At 33.9% G+C, this 21,206-nt stretch overlaps 1 protein-coding gene and 1 pseudogene across 1 annotated transcript; one reads left to right on the top strand and one right to left on the bottom strand.

Moving 5' to 3' along the window:
* Positions 1–1,265: 1,265 nt before the first annotated feature.
* Positions 1,266–4,884, top strand: LOC142541038 (elongation factor G-2, chloroplastic-like; annotated as a pseudogene).
* A 5,599-nt stretch (positions 4,885–10,483) lies between these two features.
* LOC142539104 (uncharacterized) lies at positions 10,484–15,817 on the bottom strand. Its single transcript, XM_075644392.1, has 7 exons — positions 15,374–15,817; positions 14,571–14,943; positions 14,185–14,259; positions 13,513–13,578; positions 12,851–12,916; positions 12,127–12,168; positions 10,484–10,922 (listed from the first exon to the last, which is right to left on the bottom strand). The coding sequence occupies exons 1-7, from the start codon at positions 15,544–15,546 to the stop codon at positions 10,776–10,778; spliced, it is 942 nt and encodes a 313-aa protein (XP_075500507.1). The 5' UTR covers positions 15,547–15,817; the 3' UTR covers positions 10,484–10,775.
* Positions 15,818–21,206: the final 5,389 nt, after the last annotated feature.

The raw sequence follows: 21,206 nt of genomic DNA, 5'->3' as shown, positions 1-21,206 counted from the left end.
GCACTCTACTAACCGGGCGCTTCTCACCTTCCCGGACAAGCAAGAGCCCATGCTGTCTTTTGAGTTCCCGGGTAGATTACCACTTGGGCAACCTCGAGAATTGCACCACACTCGAGTATGATTAATACAGGCAGTCTAAATCTGTCAGAACAACTTGGGCTTGGAGTGTCCTAGAAGCCATCAGAAGCTAGATTATTGGCAACCGACTTGCCATACTTAGTTGGTGGCACTGGAATCGAGGTACCTACCCATTTTCTACTATAAATAGCAGGTATTAATGTCATTTATAGATTCTGAATACTTTGAACTAAAAAGCGTTACACATATTTTCTCTCAAATATTGCTTGTGTTCATCTTCAACCTGCTGACTTTAGCATCGGAGTGGCTACGCCGGACACCCCACCGACGCTCATTCACGAGTTCTTTTCATTGTTTGCAGGTGCTATCATAGCCATTATTCTCACTCAAAATTCCCAAACATTATAAATTGTTGATCTGATCCGTTGAAGCTTCTTATCCGGCTCACCCATTTCAGCATGATCTCATCATGAAACCATTAGTTAAAAGTTTATTTTAAAATTTTAAAATTAAAAAGCACTATTTACGTATCATATACATAATAAATATTTTCAATTCAAATTTAATAATTTTAAAAAAAACATTCGTATATATACCATGCTATATCTAATATAATAAAAAGCCACTGAAAATTTAATTTAATAATGTATAATATTCACTCAACTAATATCCTTTTTTGTCGATATTACTATTAATAATAAAAAAAAATCGAACTAGTAAAATTTAACTCTTTGAATACAAAAGTGAAATAAAGATGTTATCTCAGTTTCATCCATATATAGACAGTTTTGATATATTGTTTGTTTTATTTGTCTGTTTATGTGAAAACCAGTTATGACACTCATATATCAGTTAAACAATTTTAATATGTTTAATTATATGTGAATGTGTCCTCACAAATGTGATTAACTATTTTGGTTATTTTAGTTGATGGAAAAAAAATTATCCATTAATCTAGTAAAATCTAAAAATAACTAAATAATTTGTTAAATCTTAATTAAAAAAACTTCAATTTTTTTAAAAAATTATTATGTTAAAAAATGTGCACATGAATATTTAAATGCTTTCGATCTATGTTGGAAACAAAATATAGAAAACGAAATAGGGAGTTGCAAAAAATAAAAAAACAAAAAAAAAAAAATTTAAAAATCGTATGGCCAAAATTCTCATTGAATTGAAGCTCGGAAATTCTTTTTACTCCACACAGAAACCACTCCGATCGTTGCATTATCCCCTCGCCCCCTCTGCTCCAAGTGCTGGTGCCCAATAAATATGGAGGCAGCATCAGCTGAATCGTTGTTGAAAATGTCAATGGCCGCGACTTCTGATGCTTCTTCCCTCTGCAACTGTAATGGGCCTTCCGTAAGGCCGGCGCCGCCTGTTTCTCAATCCACTCGACGTCGTTAGACCGATTCTACTTTCAGAGTTCGCGCCCTCACTTCTTTGTTTCTGGGGAGCATGAGGTTCAGCCCTGAACCTGCGAAGATGTCGCCTTTGCGACAGAAACAGCAGAAGAAGAACTTCTCTGTCTTTGCTATGGCTTCTGGTGAATTCTTTATCTCTGTATTCCCATTTGGAGTGTTATTTATCGAATTGTTTTTGTACAAATAGTTTTTAATTTTGTTTTTTGAGCATCAGATGACTTTTTGTGTGGTGCCCTTTTAGGTGTTAATCTACTAGGATTTGGCACTTTTATGGTTTTTTTTTTTTTTTTTGGTACCTTTTGTTTCTGGTTCTTGTTTCGTGATAGTTGTCAATCACGTTGTTGATCCAGTAATTATTGGAATAGTTTTTTGATTAAATATGATTATATTTAATTGATCGCAACTTTCTTCATTAATTTTTAGATAACCACTCTTCTTAGCTCAAGATCATTGGACATCTATGGAATGCTTATTACTCACAGTTTAATTTCTGTGAACTTGTCATTATCTTTTATCCTTTTCTTCTGAAAAGAAATGGCCTTTCACCTTTCATCATCAGCTTCTCTTATTCTTTATATGATTAAAAATACCAATCCTGAAACTATCTGATGATTTACTAGCTGTTGGAACATGACTTGTCTGGTTAATACTAAGCCATTTTATTTCTAAAGCTGATTGGTATTGGAACTCTTAAGAACAAGATTTTGGCTTAAATTTTATGCAGAGGAGAAGAGAACAGTTCCATTAAAGGACTATCGCAACATCGGAATTATGGCCCATATAGACACAGGGAAGACCACCACAACTGAACGAATTCTGTATTACACTGGTAGAAACTACAAAATTGGTGAGGTACATGAGGGAACAGCTACCATGGACTGGATGGAGCAAGAACAAGAAAGAGGGATTACCATTACTTCTGCTGCAACTACCACATTTTGGAACAAGCATCGGATTAACATAATTGATACTCCGGGGCATGTCGATTTCACCCTTGAAGTGGAGCGAAGCCCTCAGGGTTTTAGATGGTGCAATATGCTTGTTTGACAGTGTTGCTGGTGTGGAGCCACAGTCTGAAACTGATTGGAGGCAGGCTGATAAATATGGTGTTCCAAGAATTTGTTTCATAAATAAAATGGATCGTCTAGGAGCAATTTTTTTCCGAACAAGGGACATGATTGTATCAAATCTTGGTGCTAAACCACTTGTTCTTCAACTCCCAATTGATGTGGAGGATACTTTTAAAGGGGTTATTGATCTTGTGAAGATGCAAGCAATACTATGGTCTGGAGAGGAATTGGGTGCAAAATTTACGTACGAGGACATTCCTGGTGATCTTGAGGACTTGGCTCAAGAATACAGAGGATTGATGATTGAAACTGTTGTGGAGCTGGATGATGCAGCTATGGAGAGCTATCTGGAAGGAATTGAGCCTGATGAGGAAACAGTAAAGAGATTAATCAGGCTAGGAACTATTTCAGGCAGTTTTGTTCCAGTTTTATGTGGCTCCGCCTTTAAAATCAAAGGCGTTCAGCCGCTACTTGATGCGGTTGTTGATTATTTGCCATCTCCCATTGAGTTGCCAGCAATGAAGGGAACCGACCCTGATGACCCCGAGTTGATAACTGAAAGGAATGCAAATGATGACGAACCATTTGCTGGATTAGCTTTCAAGATCATGAATGATCCTTTCGTTGGCTCTCTTACGTTCGTTCGAATATATGCTGGGAAGCTTGCTGCTGGATCTTATGTGCTAAATGCAAACAAAGGAAAGAAAGAGAGGATCGGTAGACTCCTTGAAATGCATGCTAACAGCAGAGATGACATCAAAATAGCTTTAACTGGTGATATTGTAGCTCTTGCGGGTCTAAAGGACACAATTACAGGAGAAACCTGGTGTGATCCAGATAAGCCTATTGTACTTGAACGATGGATTTCCCTGATCCTGTTATTAAGGTTGCTATTGAACCGAAGACTAAAGCTGATGTTGATAAGATGGCGGTTGGCTTGATCAAGCTTGCTCAAGAAGATCCATCCTTTCACTTTTCACGAGACGAAGAGATAAGCCAGACAGTTATCGAAGGAATGGGAGAATTACACCTTGAAATTATCGTTGACAGGCTCAAAAGAGAATTTAAGGTTTGAATTTGCCGTTACTCATTTATCCATATGTATGCCAAAAACAATGTTTTCAATACTTCCTCTCACAAAATCTCACACGTAATCCAATCATATAAATGAAAAGAGAATTATAGTCATGTTCAATAACATGAATGAAAAATACAGAAATTTTATTGCATATGATGTTTTTACAAGTGGCACAAGTGTTAACTGCCTCAAATACCATATTACCATTAATATCTCCATTAACATGTGAAATTCAAAAGTTGCTGTTCTGGACTCCCTTCCTTGCCATTTTCGATTTAATTCATAGCTAAGTTTTGACGAATAATTTTGCCTGTTGGAAAAAGGTGGAAGCCAATGTTGGAGCACCCCAAGTCAACTAACGGGAAAGCATTTCCAAGGTCACAGAAGTGAAGTATGTTCACAAGAAACAATCCGGTGGTGCTGGTGAGTTTGCTGATATTACCGTTCGGTTTGCGCCAATGAAAGCAGGTAATGGGTACGAGTTCAAGAGTGAGATCAAGGGAGGTGCTGTTCCAAGAGAATACATACCTGGTGTAATGAAAGGATTGGAAGAAAGCATGTCCAATGGGGTGTTGGCTGGCTATCCTGTAGTTGATGTCCGTGCAGTATTAGTGGATGGTTCTTACCATGATGTGGATTCGAGTGTGTTGGCATTCCAGTTGGCTGCTCGAGGAGCTTTCAGAGAAGGGATAAGGAAAGCAGGCCCACAGCTGCTTGAACCAATTATGAAAGTCGAAGTTGTCACCCCTGAAGAACATTTGGGAGACGTGATCGGTGATCTTAACTCGAGGAGAGGTCAGATCAACAACTTTGGGGACAAGCCCGGTGGATTGGAAGTACGTGACAGAACGTTTCACACTACTTTACAGTATGAAATTTCTCAACTTATTCAATCTCTTTAAAGTGACAACCGATGATTGCAGGTGGTAGATGCACTGGTTCCTCTTGCTGAAATGTTCCAATACTTCAGTACTCTCCGAGGCATGACAAAAGGCCGTGCTTCCTACACCATGCAGTTGGCCAAATTTGACTTGGTTCCATTGCACATTCAGAATCAGCTTGCTGCAAAAGAGGAGGCTGTTGCTGCCTAATGTAGTTTTCCAGGATCTGTTGTGGGAACCATCTCAACATAGTGCTCTCGATACGGAGATGATTCTTTTGTATGAAAGGACGGGCAAAATGCAGACAGATAGATACATAAAAAAAAGTAGTTTCGATTGTCTGCTTTGTACGTAGCACTACCAAATGAGTTTTGATTGAGAAAATAGATATGATATCATAACAAAAATTTATTGTAGCTTATTTAGTTTGCTAGTAATAATTTTTAACCCCACTTTTTGCCATTACAAAACTGTGCTGGTGGCCAAACAATTTGGATTTTAAAAAAAAATGGAATCCAGATGATGGATGATGGCGGCGCTGTGATGTCAGATATTAGGGAAAAGGCTATCATTCATCGAGAGTATTTCAGCCGATGGATCTGGATAATTCATTGGGCATGAGACCTCCACATTTTGTGTGAGTTAATGTTACACGGGTGAAATCACCTGATGTAGCACAGTCTTTACCCTACGTTACTTTAATTTCTCATGACAATTATCTAAGAAAAAAGTAGAATGATACCACAAGGATGGGCTTATTATCCGTAACTCATCAATAGCCCAAATGGAGGACAGGCCCATCAAGGGTCCAGTCATTCTCCTATAAATATCAGGTTTGAGTGTTTAATTTATTCATTTTATATATTGTTTTTCATCAGCACCCTTAGCTGCTCTTCACTTTTATCCTTAGTCTCTGGACTTGAGCGTCGGAGGGCTACGCCAGAACACCCTCCTAGCCCCCTTCTAACGGTCTTATTCGTGACTTCAGGCTCGGGACAATTTTGAAACCTGCGTCTGTACTAGTGACACTTGTTGGAATCGGACTCTAAATTTTCCGTGAGTATCACTTGGGACTGGTGATACCCCAAGGATGGGCCCATTATCCCTGGCTCATCCTTAGTCCAAATGGAGGACAGGCCCATCAAGGGGCTAGGTATTCTACTATAGATATCATGTTTGAGTGTTTAATTAATTCATTCCATATATTGTTTTTCACTAGCATCCTTAGCTGTTCTCCACTTTTATCCTCAGTTTCTGACTTGAGCATCGGAGGGGCTACGCCAGGACACCCTCCTGACCCCTTTCTAACGGTCTTATTCGTGATTTCAGGCTCGAGACAATTTTGAAACCTGCGTCTGTACTAGTGACACTTGCTGAAATCGGACCCTAAATTTCCCGTAAATATCTTAGAATAATGGTCATTTTGGTCTTATACATTAGATTATTTTGGGATTTAATCCTTATTTGTGGAAAATATAATTTATTTAAAAGTGAAATCACAATTACTAAAAATATATAAGAAACATATATTTAAAGAGTATGTGTCTTGAGACGGTTTTACGGATCCATGTCTGTCAGACTGATCGATCTGATCCATATTTAAAATGAAAAATAATTATTTTGACATAAAAATGATTTTTTTAATGGGTCGGGTCTATAGAAGATTCATCTCACAAAATTAAATCGTGAGCATGTCTCATAAATTTTTTTGTAATAATTTAATACTTTTCTTAAAGCACAATCCAAACACCATAATTAGTTTTTTTTTTTTTTTTTTTGTTTATCATATTAAGTTCTGTTTTAGTAATAATCCATATTCAAATAAAATAATTCATAAGAAGCTTTGCTGAGTCATACCATTAAAAATTAAGTGTATTTAGTTTATAATTTATCAATAAAAAATTGAGAAAAAAAAGATGAAAAGTTTTGATGCTTAGACTTTCATCAAATAATAATATTAATTTATAAAAAAATAAAAGATTTTTTTATATGATAAAACATTATTCATTCATATAATAACTCTACCCAAGTCATAATTTATATATAAAAAAGCTTACAAATATGGGGCAACAGTCCATAAAATCCTTAGAAATATTCAGATGAAAACCGTAAGTTGTTAGTGAATGAGCAACATGGTTAGCGGTTCTTTCACAAAAGCAGACAATCCAATTCGATGATTGGGCACATTGATTGATAATAAAAGATACGATAGGAGTCTTCTCGACATACAGAGCCAGAAGTCATTATTGAGTGATAAATGCAAGAATTGCACTTAATTTATACAAGAATCCATTTGAATTATGTCAGTTTCGAATGAAATTATGTGTTTTTGAGTTGTGTTGAATGTCAAAACAGGAATGGAGAAAAAATGTGTACAAGAAGCCACATTGATGCAAGAATGGCAGAGGCTCGTGCACGACCGCGTGAGAACACACGCAGCCGCGCACACAGGAAATCAATATGCATACAGAAGTGTGCGCGCGGATGTGCAGCAGACAAGCAGAGAAGGGCGCGCGCGGCCGCGCCAGAACACGTGCAGAAGCCCAAGCAGGGCAGACACGTACACTCCATAAGCTTGCGCGCGGTAGCGCCGAATCACGCGCATCCACGCGCAAGAGGCATGCATAATCCAAATTTTAGCGACCACGCGAGGAATAAAAGGGAAAAACATAGGACAAAAGGGACATAGCCGTTTTTGTGAAAGAAAACCGTGAGAGAACAAGAGCACACACTTGGAAACAATCTGGAGCGCAAGGATTGATCACGAAAACGAAGAACGACGAATCTGGGGACAGAGACGCCACTTCTGATTGTGATCTAAATCTTTCTGTTTTTTTTATTTTTTTGTGTTGCAATGTCTAAACTTTCAAACATGGGTGTTTTTTGTTTAGATTTCATTATGCAATAATTTTTCCATTCTAGAGGATGATGTAGCTTTCTTGATACGATAATTTTGACTCGGTTGTTTATATGATTGAATTCTTTTTTGTTAAATTATGTTTATTTGTTTTTAATCGCTTGCAATTTACTGGCCTTAAATTGTTTGTTATCTGATTAATTCTACAACTCGAGAGAGGGACTAACATTATAGATCATTAGAGATACATCATTGAATGTTTATATCATTCGAAAGTCATATAACTTTAGCGAGACCTAGGTAAGATCATCGTTTGTATATATCATTTAAATTTAGATTTTTATTAGGAATTTTTGAATCGAAGTTTGAATGATACATTTTATATCTTTCTGATTTTAATCTTATTTGTTGTTAAATTTCGATTTTAATTTTGTATATTTTAGTTTTTGACAATTTTACTAAATTTTATCTGTAGTGGTGTTGTTGAATATGGTGTTTTGAGAATCAGACAGAACCACCGAAATATACACACACACACATATATATATATATATGTGTGTGTGTGTGTGTGTGTGTGTGTGTGTGTGATATAACGTTGTTTTGGTCCGATCGTCTTGTTGAACGGTCCGATGAGTTGAGCCACTATTTTAAGATGGATCGAATCGATTACCGGTTTGTTTATTAAAATATTGGTTGAACTCGAACGCATAAACACCATGGTGGTTCCACATTAGAGTTGTACCGGTATCATATTAGTCATGTCATATCAGAAAAAGATTAAAATTGGAGGAAAAATATAATAAACTGAAACTAAAATTTTGTAACACATAAATTCAAAATCTTAAATTAATTACAAATAAACAAGATTGAAAATCACTACATTTCAAAATATTTAGCACAACATGAAACATTTAAAATTTTGGAAACGTTGAGATAATGTCATAAGATTAATTAGCAAGATAATAATAATGTCACATACATTGTAAATATAGTTAGGGGTGGGCATAAAATCCGAAAAATCGAAAAAACCGATCCGAACCGAATAATTCGGTTTAAATGGTTTGGTTTTATCGGTTTTCGGTCGGTTATAGTTTTAAAATTTATGAAATTCGGTTTTTCGGTTTTAATCCCCTAAAAACCGAAAAACCGAATCGGAAATATTATTGTTAAGTATAGTGTTTTTATATATAATGAGTCATATTATTGTTAAGTATAAGATTTTTATGTATAATGAGTCTACTAGGATTTAGGAACTTGGTATCATTAACCCTCAATTTTCAATCCGATCGTTTTCTCTTCTTTCTCATCACTCACTAGTCGACATTTTCTTTTCTTTTTTGTATATGTTTCTTTAATTTTTTCGTTAGATGATTGATGTTTCATTCGAGCTGGTTGACACCTTGTTATCATTCCTATTACCGAAAAATCGAACCGTTGTAGAGTTAAACGAACAAAACCGACCATTGCCCACCCTTAAATATAGCTGTTAAACGGGCCATCTCATGGTGGAACAGGCCAGTCCGCCAAAAACTTGTCATTTGGCGAAATGTGGTGGGCCGACAGGTTAGGCTAGGCTGCCTGCGGGTCAGTCTTCAAAAAATAAAAATACATAAAGAAAAATAAAAAATCTTTATAATTAATTAAAATTTTCATTAAATAAATAAATAAATATTTAGAAAAATATCAATAAAATTTCTAATTATTAAATTCACACGGCTACATTTCTACAAAGTAATTAATACAATATATTCACAACTTTCAGTTAAAAATACATATATCATCATAAATTCATAATGTAAAAAAAAAAAAAAAAATTAATTTTCTTTCAAGGCTCGCAGGCCAACTCAAGCCCGTCTCGGGCTACGACCCGCGTTATTGGCCCATCTAGACCCGCCTTTAAATGGGTTGAACAACTCAATTAAATTGTGTGGCGGGTCAGTGCGGGGTAATCCGACAAAAACATTGTAAAATTATTTTTATTTTTTTGAAATTACATTGTAGAAATTTTAAGTTTATGCTCGACAAAAATGATAAATAAGTAAATGCATAAATGTGATTTTAGTCATGTAAATTGGTTTGTTTTGGATTTTTGGCTGATAACTTGTCAAAGTTTGGTGTTTATCATGTTATTTGATTTTTGTTTTTGCCTTTTTTTTTTTTTTCCAGTTTTGATCTTTTTTCAGTGGAAGCCACTAAACATATCGAATATGCTATTTGGCATTGTTTCTCTTATACGTGGCTTATATGGCGTGAATAAAACACATTTTAGTCTGTTACACAAATTAAAATTCATCGAAGTAAAAATTAAGGGAAAGCATGAACAAAAAGACTCAATATTTCAAAATACGAGGAAAAAACTTTATTCTTTTATTTTTCCTTAAGTAAATTTTAATATGTGTAAATATGTTTCATTCTCGCAACATGACTCACATAAGAGAGCATCAATACCAAATAAGTAATGTTAATCATATTTTGTGTTTTCGAACGGAGAAAAAAGACAAAAACCAAAAAAAAAAGGATATATTTTTTTGGGTTCAGTAACTTATTTGTTTTTTTTTTAATCCATTAACTTTTGAATTTTGGTTTTGGTACAATAACTTCTGAACTTTGGTCATCTGTCACAAAAATATTCAGTTTTCGTAAAAAAAAACGTTGATTGGTCGGTGGTTAAAGCATATTTTAGTGTCATAGCCGTTGATCTTTTACTGGTGGAATGGACAGAACTTTAAAAAAAATTGATTTGTTTGACTTTGTATGTTAAGTTGCTTCCAAGTAAATTGATTTCCCTTCAAAATAAAGAAATCCACAAATTTTTTGCCACGTCACCTTTAGAGACATTAAAACTAGCATTTTTTGACGAAAATTGAACTTTCCAATGGTAGATAGATCAAAATAGTCTAAACTAAGAAATTATTCTACCAGGACCAAAAATCTGAACAGTTAGTTGACCAAAAAAAAATGATAAGTTACTGGACCAAAAGTTATTTTTTGAAAAAAATCCAAGTTACTGGATAAAAATTAAACGTTAATAAATTACTGGACTAAATCTAAAAAAAGTTAACTTACAAAACTAAACTAAATCGCAATTTTTCCCCATAAAGTAAACAACAAACTGTTACATATTCCATTCAATCATATGAAAATTAAACTCATAATAATATCAATTAATAATAAAAACGAGTCATAATATCTTGATTTAAATTCATTGGATCTCATTCTCCTAGGAACAAGCTTCCAACATGAATACACGAGCAGATAGCATCAGTGACAGTCATTCTCTCCTTGAGTTTTAGAGAATGACTGTTTTTGATGTTACAGCAACACGAAACCTAACATGACTCCTAAGATTGTGGTGGCTGTGGAGGCGACATATTGTTCCCACAGGATTCAAAAGGCTCTGCCAAGAGCCGGCGGAGGAGCCGAGCAATCGACTCCGTCATTGTCGTTTCCCACATGTTGAGTGTAAAATATCGGTACCAAGCAAAGACCTCTACTTCTCAAGTCCTTGAGTACTCGTCGGGAACCATTGGAGTTCTGCTTGGTAGTTAATGATTTAAAATAAGATTAGTTTGAATGGAACCGTTAATCCATTTATACATATGGTCTGAAATATATTACGCATAAAATTTTATTTAGTTTTTGAATATTTTTCTTACTAAATTTTCTTTTAGTTTGTTGATCAGTCTAAGGTGAGCAGAGGTAGAGCATGTGTGTGAAACAATACATTTTATATACCGTTAGAAGATATTTTATTCGTTAGCATTCCATAAAAATATGACTAAAAAGTAAAAATCAATAAACAACTTAATTTGTCGGACCAAAACTCAAAATAAAATATTTGCATCACCAAAATAAAAAACGAAAAATCTTACGAGATCATTTTGGCTATTATCCAAAATTTACTATCAAGAACTATCCTACCATTTACTAAATTACATTTATTATAGAAAAAGGTGGAAATAAGGATATCGAGTTTAAATAAATATTAATACTCAATGACTCGAGAGAAAAAAATGAAAAATCTTACAACAAACAAGAAAACATTTTTTTTTTCCATTAAAAAGGAAAACAAACCCTAGTCTGAAACTGTCATAGGGCATCTCCATTCTCCAACCCTGTCATTTTGGTGCAGGGTGGATAGCCCCAATGGGGCCCTATCTTTTGCTCCAAAAAAAACCTTTGGGGCAAAAGTTTTATTTTTTCAAAAACTTTTTATTCTTTTTTTAATAAATAAAAATTGATAAATATAATATTTTTTTATATCATACAAATATTAAAAATAATTATATTTTAAAATTTATAAATAGATATTAAATACACGATGGGAAATAATGTATGTAAAAAAAATTGGTGTAAGATTTCAAGTAAAAAGGCTCGGATGAATATTGTGTTTGCTATAAAACTTGCACTAAAATAGATTTTTATGTTAGACAGAGAAGAAATGTAATATTCATTGGATTATAATTACACCAAACCTCAAAACCAAGTTTAATTAACTATATTATAGTATATCCCCTGAAGAAGTAGGGTAAATTAAGGATTAATTCCTTTTTAGTTGTCTGTGAGATATTGCTATTTTATAGTTGATAATACATTGTATTAAAATGTATTAATATTCGCTTTTTCTTAGACTATTTTTCCTTTTTATTAAAAACATAAAAAAAATATATTGATTTTATAAATTAATTACTAATTAAAAGACAAGGGTATATGAATTTATGGATCCAACAAAGCATACCTGACCATGTTCTTCGTGGGGAAAAGTATTCTTTTCTTGAACCTGGAGAAATATTTAATTTTCTTGAAAAATTAAATTTACAGTCTTATTTTTGGTAATAAAAATAGATTATTCAATTCACATTTCCCTGTAAACATTTTGGTCTTACATTGGAAAATGCGAAACTAAAATTGCGCGTGTGCTACTATTGTGCAGTGGAATTCTCGTGTATGGCCCGCTCTGTGCCTTAATTTCATTATATATTTATTAGAACAAACTGGGTTTTTTTAATATAAAAAAAGTAAAGAAGTGCGTAATTTAGTACATATAATAAATTATACAATTATATTTAAACAATTAAAAATAAAATTAAACTACTTTTATTTAAGAAAAGAATAATTATCTCTTTGCGTTTCACACCAACTCTCTGCTTTCCTTTCACTCCTTAAAGTATTTATTTGAATTTCCTCTTATTCATTTTATGAAGTAAATTAAAATGGGAAAGGAAAATAAATCAAGAATTTCTAGGAAAAAAATTCAAAAATATGTTTTTAATAAAATTTTAAAAGTTGATGGGAATTGGGATATTTGTAAAAAATGTAATTGGTTTTTTCATAACGATTGAAATATCTTAAATATGAAATAATTTGTATTTATGTATCATGAAATTTAATGGTGTTAGTAATAATGAAATAATATTTAAATTATGTTTAGAAGAATGATATAAAATCAGAAAGAAAATGACCTGAATTCGAGCCTGAAGGAATATAATGTGGCGAATGGCTTCTGACAAGACAGAAGCGGTATCAGTCTACAAAAGAGAAACATCCCATTACACCTTCAAAGCTATTTTTATCAAACTCTACTTTTTTTATTTTCAAAAGATAATTATGCATGGGAGAGCTATAAATAAAGTGAATTATTTTTTTTCCTTAAAAAAATAATAATTTTCTTTTAATTCAATCCATTTCATTTAATTATGGGTTTTATGTTTAAAAATTTCTTAAATCTCTGTTACTTAAAATAAATAAATATCGGTCTTTTAGTTTTACCCATTTTAATTTATTTATGGGTTTTATGTTTTAAAATTTCCAAAATCTACGTTACTCTCGTGCTATAATCATATATAGTAGTTTATTCAGTATGCACTTAAACCTGACGACTAGTTGCGGAACCAAATGTATGGCCTCCCAGTGGTCAATTTAAATTTTCTATATATTAACTTTGTATTAATTTGATATTAGATCTGATGACTCAATTTAAAATTTAAAATATTTAATACTTTAACATTTTAATTAGGGTAAATTAATAATCTTTACTATGTCATTACCAACTACTGCAGTTTCTGTAGTTTTTTTTTTTTTAAATATCTTATCAATAGCTAGAGATTTCATAGTTTTTGCATACCTTTCCGAAGGGGGAAACAATTTGGTGAAGAGCTGAAATTCTATCTCCTAACTTCTCTTTTCTCAGCTGCACCAAATAAATGCTGTGAAAAATCATGTGATTTAATTATTTGAAATGTAATTTCACTATTAAATCTGGTTTCCAGTGAAAAGAAAAAAATGCGAGGCAAAATGGGTATAAACTGTTTCTGGGAATTTTAGTGTTGATTGGAATATTCTTAATTTGTCACTATGATAATATATTCATTTATTTTTCTAAATTAACAATTCATTCATTGATATCTATTTATTAAATTATCATCCAAAAATTTCATTTTTCGTCATGTATGTTTCCTTATTTACAATTTTGGAATTCTATATTATCGAAATTGATTTTTTAGTCTTGTATATTTCAATTTTTATTCAATTTTTTTTTGGAGCGACAGATATGAAATTTTAAACACGAGACCACATCAGTGTCCGATGAGCTTCATCTCAAAAAAGTTACCAAAATTGTAGACAAACAAAGATAGAGGATTATGACTTAAATTTGATAATATAAAAAGAGCAAAATTACGAACAAATATATCGAACAAAATTTGTAATTTCCATGTTATCGCAGACAATATTATGAAATGGAACTATATTTGTATAATTATTTGATTTAATTTGTAAAAGAAAGAATATTCCTCACCTTCAGAGCTGGTTGAGGTGACGACTGCTGAACCCTAGCTTTCTTTGGTACCCCACCATTCCCACTGTCGTTGCACTTTTAATCCAATAAAAAAATTATTAATCAACGGATTAAATCATGAAAAAGAATCTGAGTATCTCAAAATCAGAGTTAAATAAATAATTTGTTTAAAAAGAACATAATTTTTTTAAAAAATGTTTGGTTTTATTTCGAGCACATTTTCAATCATGAATTCAGCTTATAATTGCATGCCAAGAAAAACCAATAAAGTAACAATACATTAATAATTAAAGTCTCATCATAGAAAATGATTAATTCCCCATTCCCCTTTATGATTTTTATAATAATTTCTAAAATTCTTGGATTTGAAATTCTTCGTCGTTTACCTCATACGAATGCTCCTGATTATGCAGATGATTCTTCCGTTCGGCGGCGCCAGTGGCCGAGGCCTTTCCGCCGGAGAAATTCAGCGATCTGTGTCTCAAATTTGTGGTACAAGAAGTGGGAGAAGAGACTGGCAAGAGTTGATTCGGCCAACTAGAATGAACATCGGAGGGCTGAGATGATCTGTTGGCTTGAAATTGATGGTGATGATCATAATCTAAATCATGATCTTGCTTGATATCGACAACAGAATCCCTAGTATAACTCGGGTTCAGATTCAAATCTCGCAGGTCTTGATACCAATTCTCTTCCAGCTTACTATGTTGGTGAAAACTACCAAACCTGCTTTCTTCTTCATCAACAGCCAAGCCACCTCTGATAATAAAATGTTTAATTACGCATAAAATCAAATATTTTAGCGAAAAGAATAGAGTAAATGATCTCATAAAAACTACAATCTATTAGCGAAAAGTATATATATATATATACTGTCAGCATGCATGTATATGTGTGGATATAAGGCTGCTAAGATTCACATATAAAAAGCTGTTAAACTTAAGCTTTGATTAGATAAATTAAGAGATATAAATTAACGAAGCAGAACAAACAGTTTGATAAGCAAGTAAAAAAAAGGTAGACAGAAGCCAAAAGCAGCTAAGAATTGAAGTTAACTATGGATATGATAATTAAACAACAGAATACCAATTTGATAAACATATTTAATTTATACCAAAACAATCTGATAAAGAACAAAGGGTTTGTGACGGAATTATTTATTTGTGTGTGAGAGAAGACAGAAACTTACAGAAGAAGTTGGCTCCATGAACGAGCGGGGAAATCTTGGTGATGGTAAGTATGATGATCAGATTCAGAAGGGTTTGAAGAAAGTGAATTAGGACTGGAACCAAATACAAATTGAGAAGAAAATTGTGGATGCATGCTATTCATGCTCCACCAGTTAGGGTTTCCAGCCATCATAATTTGTCACACTAAAATCCGAAAATAATTTAGATGAAATTCTGCACCAAAAATCACTCTCAACCCTTGATATATAACAAGAAAACAAAGCTTTTTCCCGGTAGATCTCTCGCTTTCGTAGCAAGGTTTTTTCCCAAATTCATTTCTTGTTTCTTTCAGACCTTTCTAATTTGTTTGCGCACCTAATTGAACGGAGCCTTTGTTGAAGCTTTCAGAACTGTGTTTGCTTTCTGGGAAGAGGTTTGAAGAAACCCCCTCCTGTCTTTGTCAAGTAAGAGTATTTTATACTTGTGGGGGTTGAGTAAGCCTTTTGTTTGTTTCCACTCCCTCCATCTTTCTCTTTTTTTTTCTTTTTGATTAACTAGTTCTTATAATAATAATAATAATAATAATAATAATTGGATATCCGTGTAAATTTTTTTTTTTTTAATAAATGCACCATTATCCGGAGAAATTATATATTTGATAATGTAGTTTGTGGTAGGTGCCCGGCAAGCCAATTTGTGGCTCGAACTTTATTGACTCTAATGTAAAACAATCTTTATTTTAATAATATTTTACGATTTTATTCGATTATGACATTATACTTTATCTGTATATCCATGCAAGCTGCATTATAATCCTAGAATATACAATAGGTACCATGAGGTCTGCGTCACAACATAAGATCATGAAACTCATTAGGAAGTGTGTTGTATATTCTAAACAGGTTCCTAGTCGAATCAGCCGCCTAAAACAAGGATAAAGGTCGCTCAAGCTTGAGACTAGCATATGTGGTGTAAACGTCATGTTTCATTGGCAAGAGCATGGAGATGTCCATTCACACAAATGAGTGATCATGTGATGATGCACTGAACAACCCTCCCTCGGACTATCCAAGTGGTTCTCACTTATCGAGTGGAATAATCCGCAGTTATGGTTGTACACCATTAGTCCTTTGACCGGGGACAATGTAGGGGTTATACGTACTAGCATGCACTTTGATCCGTTTACCGACTCCATCGAGGGTCATCAAATGGCGAGGTTGGGTGTAGTTTCGAAATACGTAGGAGCAAATGCATTGTAGTCGGGGATTCACCGTTCGCCTACGGGTGAAGATATCCTATGTGATCTGATGAGTTAATAGTGCAATGAGTCTCTGACCAGAGCAAGAAATGTGCTGTAGGAAAAGGTGTTTTTCTAGTTGCACATACCATGCCACTATTAGTACTCAAAGATAAATCGTATCGTTATCGAATTCATATGCAACTCTCGATATACCAATAGTTGCAGATTCGATCGGGATATATGTGTTGAAGGGACCGTACTGTACGCTAACCATGACTAAAGGCTCTTGTAGGCACTATCAGTGATACCTAGGGGATCATGGGGCGATGCTACTAGACGCTCTTACCATGATCCGATGAGTGCAATCATAAATGAGTTTGACATTCTTGATCAAAGAGTTGATAAAAAGAATGAGGTTAACTAGGGTAAACCCAAATAAGAATAAATGTTATTCCACAACGATTTTAGTTAAAACCGTTGTTGTGGATCATTTTTTAAGCAAAAGACAACGATTTTTATAAAACCGTTGTCTTTTGGGGGTCAAAGACAACGGTTTTTAGGGTCAATGACAACGGTTCTGTAAAATCGTTGTCTTTGAACGTTTATGACAACAGTTTATCGATTAGCGTAAGTTTAGAATAAAACACAACGGTATTTAACGACGATTTTCCTATAACCGTCGCTAATGTTAGCGACAGTTATATCTAAAACGTCGCTAATTTCAAATTAGCGACAGTTTAATTTCAATCGTCACTAACATTAGCAACAGAATCAAGTAAAACCGTCGCTAATTTGAAATTAGCGACGATTTAGCTATAACCGTCGCTAACATTAGTGACGGTTTTAGGAGAATCGTCGCTAATTTCAAAAATTCGATACCTCCTAAAATTCCCTCCATTTTCTTCCACCACTCTCTATAAATACCTACAAATTCGCTCCATTTTCTTCCACTTCACTTCACAACACTTAAAATTTTTCTTACTTACACGATTTTACAACTTCACAACACTTAAAATTTTTATCTCTTACACGATTTTACCACTTCAAAACAATTAAAATTTTTATCTCTTACACGATTTTATCACTTCACGACACTTAAATTTTTTTTATCTCTTACACGATTGTACCAATTCACAACACAGATTTTTTAAATTATTATTATTTTTTTTATTTTACCTAAAATATTAGCGACGGAATTCATGTATAAACAGTTGTTAAGTAGCGACGACAACGGTTTTTTAACCGTTGTCGTATGGCATTTTTCTTGTAGTGGGGTCACACAAGAATCGGATTCTGTGTTCCCGTTGAGATAGTCAAATTTCAAGGTGTTGGAATTTGACGACTATAGTTTGATGGAGATCAAACAGGAAGCTTATAAAGGAGTTTATGAGCTGATTCCTCATGATGGAAGAAATGGAAGTTAGCATGATTTCAAATTAAGGAAAGAGAGTGTAACTGTCTGTTTTGTGAAGAAGTTCACTAAAACTGACAGCTGCCCAATATGGTAAATGAAAATTTTGATATTCGAAACTTTCATTTTTCATTATATGAACAAGATTTGTATCCTTGACACATTGGCGCTCTCGGATCGTCGATCGGGGTTATAATGAGATCGAAATCATTTATTTAGTGGATTAAGAATTTACTCATTAAATGATTGTACTAGTAGTAGTGGCTGCTAATATGTACAAATTCTCATACATATTCTAGAGCAGTCTAGAATTGAATTAACATGTGAGTTAATTATATAAATTAAATAATGATTATTTAATTTAATTAATAAATGTATACATACATTTTTTATGGTGAATGAAATATATGTATATATGGTATTAATATATCATGTATTATCAAAAGTTGATAAATATATTATATATTAATAAAATGGGAATTTAAATATCATGAAAATTTTCTTCCCCAATTGCAAAGTCACGGCCAAGCTTGAATGGGAAGAAATCAAGTCATTTGATTCTTGGATTATTGAGTTAATTAATTTCCATAATAATTGATTAAGAATCAATTAGATTAAAAACAAAATCTTCACATCTTTATGAAGAAAAAAAACTCTTGGCCAACAAAAAAAAAGAGTTCGAAGAAAATTTTGCAAGAATGAGCAAATTAGATTTGCATAAATATGGATTAAGAATCCATATTTATTAATTAAGAATCAATTAGGATTCTCACTTGAAAATTTCTCTCCATCATTCTTGCAATTCTAGGCCAACACAAGGTTTTGGGGAAAACTAATTTCGGCCTCCCTTTCTTCTTCCATCGCTGCGCCGCTTCGTCTCCAGATTTTGAAAATTCGGAAACTACAGTCTCAACGCACAAATAGTTTGGATTTTCTAGTGCAAATCAAACGAGGAAAACAGTATCTGATCGTAGACCTAATTAGAAGATCAAATGAGGAGAGCCATTCGTAGGAATTTACAAGAAGGACTATCTCCGCGTAAAACCAGAATAGTTTGGAGTCCAAGCGTTTAGAACTCAAATGTATAATTCTAAACATCCTATGAATGTTTTGAACACACGACGCCCAAGCAAAAATATTTTAAACTTTCGCTGCGTCTTGGATGCGAGAATACGATGTCCCAACAGTGGTATCAGAGCCGGTAATTCTCAATTGTGTGTTTTAATTAAATTGTGTTGAGTTTATTATAACTAATCGCGTAAGAATTTTTTTATGAAAAACGCCCCTAAAAATTATTTTTGAAAAAAAAAATCTGGTCTACCCGGAACTGTTCTGGGCAGACGCGCGCGGCGCCGCACGGCAGGCGCGCGGCGCATGCACTTCCTGCGCGTCTGTCCGCGCGGCTGTGCGCCACAGCCCATTCGGATCAGACAGCGGGCGGGCGGCACAGGCGGGTGCCCGGGAACGTCTCGGGCACCGCGCTGTGTCGTGGGCTTGAATTGTTAGGGCCAGGGACAATTTTCTGATTTTTTAAAATTTTGGGTTAAATTAATATTTTATGAAAATACGGACGATTTTATCACTACAATAATTTTGATAAAATCAATTTCTTACAAAATAAATAATTGAAATATGATTTTAATTATTTATGGTAAAAGGTGTTTTACAAAAAATTTAATTATTTGAGTTTATTTAATTTGATAATTATGGCGGTTAGTGATAATTTACGAGATACACGATTTATTTATAATATGTGATACTATCGGATTTATATAATATATGATATTATATGGTAAAAAGGTGATCGAGAGCCATGACTAATGTACTAGGTGTATGTTAGGATATTTTTACATGTTGTAATATTTGATTATTTGATAATTAAAAATGGACCTGGTTTATGGTCCGTTCCCACCCCCTAAGTTTGTATCCCAGTGTGCCATGTATATTTAATGTAAATATTAGAATTAATGGGATATCAAGATTTGAAGATGGTGGGCCAGATCCTCGGAAGGAGTTTTGAAGATCGAAGACATGTAAAATATTGGAAGCTTATGTAATATTGCATTTGCATCCCTGCATTTACCTAGGTTATGGACATGGATCCGTATGTGGCTCGTACTGATCAATTAGCTCTCGGTTATCGATCATCCTTGATTATTTATGATGTATATGTGATATATTATAAATAATCAGTATGTGCGTTATTATTAATATAATGACAAGAGTTGCATGAATTCGTCAATCATACAAACAATCATGACACGAGTTTTAAAATTAATGATGAGACAAATTTTTAAAATTAAAATCCCTCATTTTGGATGAGATCAAAAATTTAAATCAAGCTCATTAAAAGGATAATAAAAGAAAGTTTAATAATTCCTTGCCTTCCATCAACGGTGGTTGCATGATGAACGCTACCCGCGATCAGTGTCTGACTCATATTATTGGGGAGGCCTGGACGCCGGAAAGCTGTGACTTCCACTGACATATTCGATGTGAACTACGTGGAACTCCCATGACTTCGGCTCATATTATTGGGAGATCTCATGGCGACCGTCCATTAAGGTTCAACATTGATGGGCCGGGCTCGACACGTGAAGAGAAATGAGATCATATTATTGGACCCTCCTCAAACGTGACGCAAAATTACATAAGGGTTGCAAGGAGTTGCAATTGGGCTCTACCTTTTGGAAATTATGATTGGCTGATATTATTCGGGATCATAATTTTGCGATTTGGCCTTGTGTACTCACTAAGGAAATTGGATTTCTCGTTTTTCATCAGAGGGTGTTGAAAATGTCAAAATAGTGGGAGGTAATTCGTAAAAACAAAAGTCCATATGAGATATGGACTGGAAAACCACCCAAATATTCTTATCTAAGAATATGGGGATGCCCTGCTTACGTGAAGCAGGCAGTGGGAGACAAATTGGTTAGTAATATCAATTTGTGCTACTTTATGGGATATCTAAAGAACTCTGTTGGATATTATTATCTTAGTGAAACAAAGGTGTTTGTTTCAAAGAATGTCACCTTCTTAGAGAAGGAGTTTCTATTAGATAGAAAATGCAGGATGATAAAACTCGATGAGATTCGAAAACCACCCACTACACAAGTAGTAGAATCCACACCCCAACAGCCAATCAAAGAAACACAAGCTCCTAGGAGATCCGAAAAGATCCCAGGACCGCCTAATAGGTTGA

The sequence above is a fragment of the Primulina tabacum genome, chromosome 3 (genome assembly GCF_025594145.1).
Source record: "Primulina tabacum isolate GXHZ01 chromosome 3, ASM2559414v2, whole genome shotgun sequence".
Classification (NCBI taxonomy): Eukaryota; Viridiplantae; Streptophyta; class Magnoliopsida; order Lamiales; family Gesneriaceae; genus Primulina; species Primulina tabacum.
Note: the sequence above shows the minus strand (reverse complement) of the source record. Positions and strands in the feature narration are given on the sequence as shown.

Coding starts and splice junctions, on each gene's coding strand:
- LOC142539104 (XM_075644392.1), bottom strand. CDS start 15,546: ATGATGGCTGGAAACCCTAACTGGTGGAGCATGAATAGCATGCATCCA. Junction 14,944..15,373: donor TCATGGAGCCAACTTCTTCT/GTAAGTTTCTGT, acceptor TTTTATTATCAG/AGGTGGCTTGGCTGTTGATG. Junction 12,169..12,850: donor TCCTTCAGGCTCGAATTCAG/GTCATTTTCTTT, acceptor ATATTTCTCCAG/GTTCAAGAAAAGAATACTTT.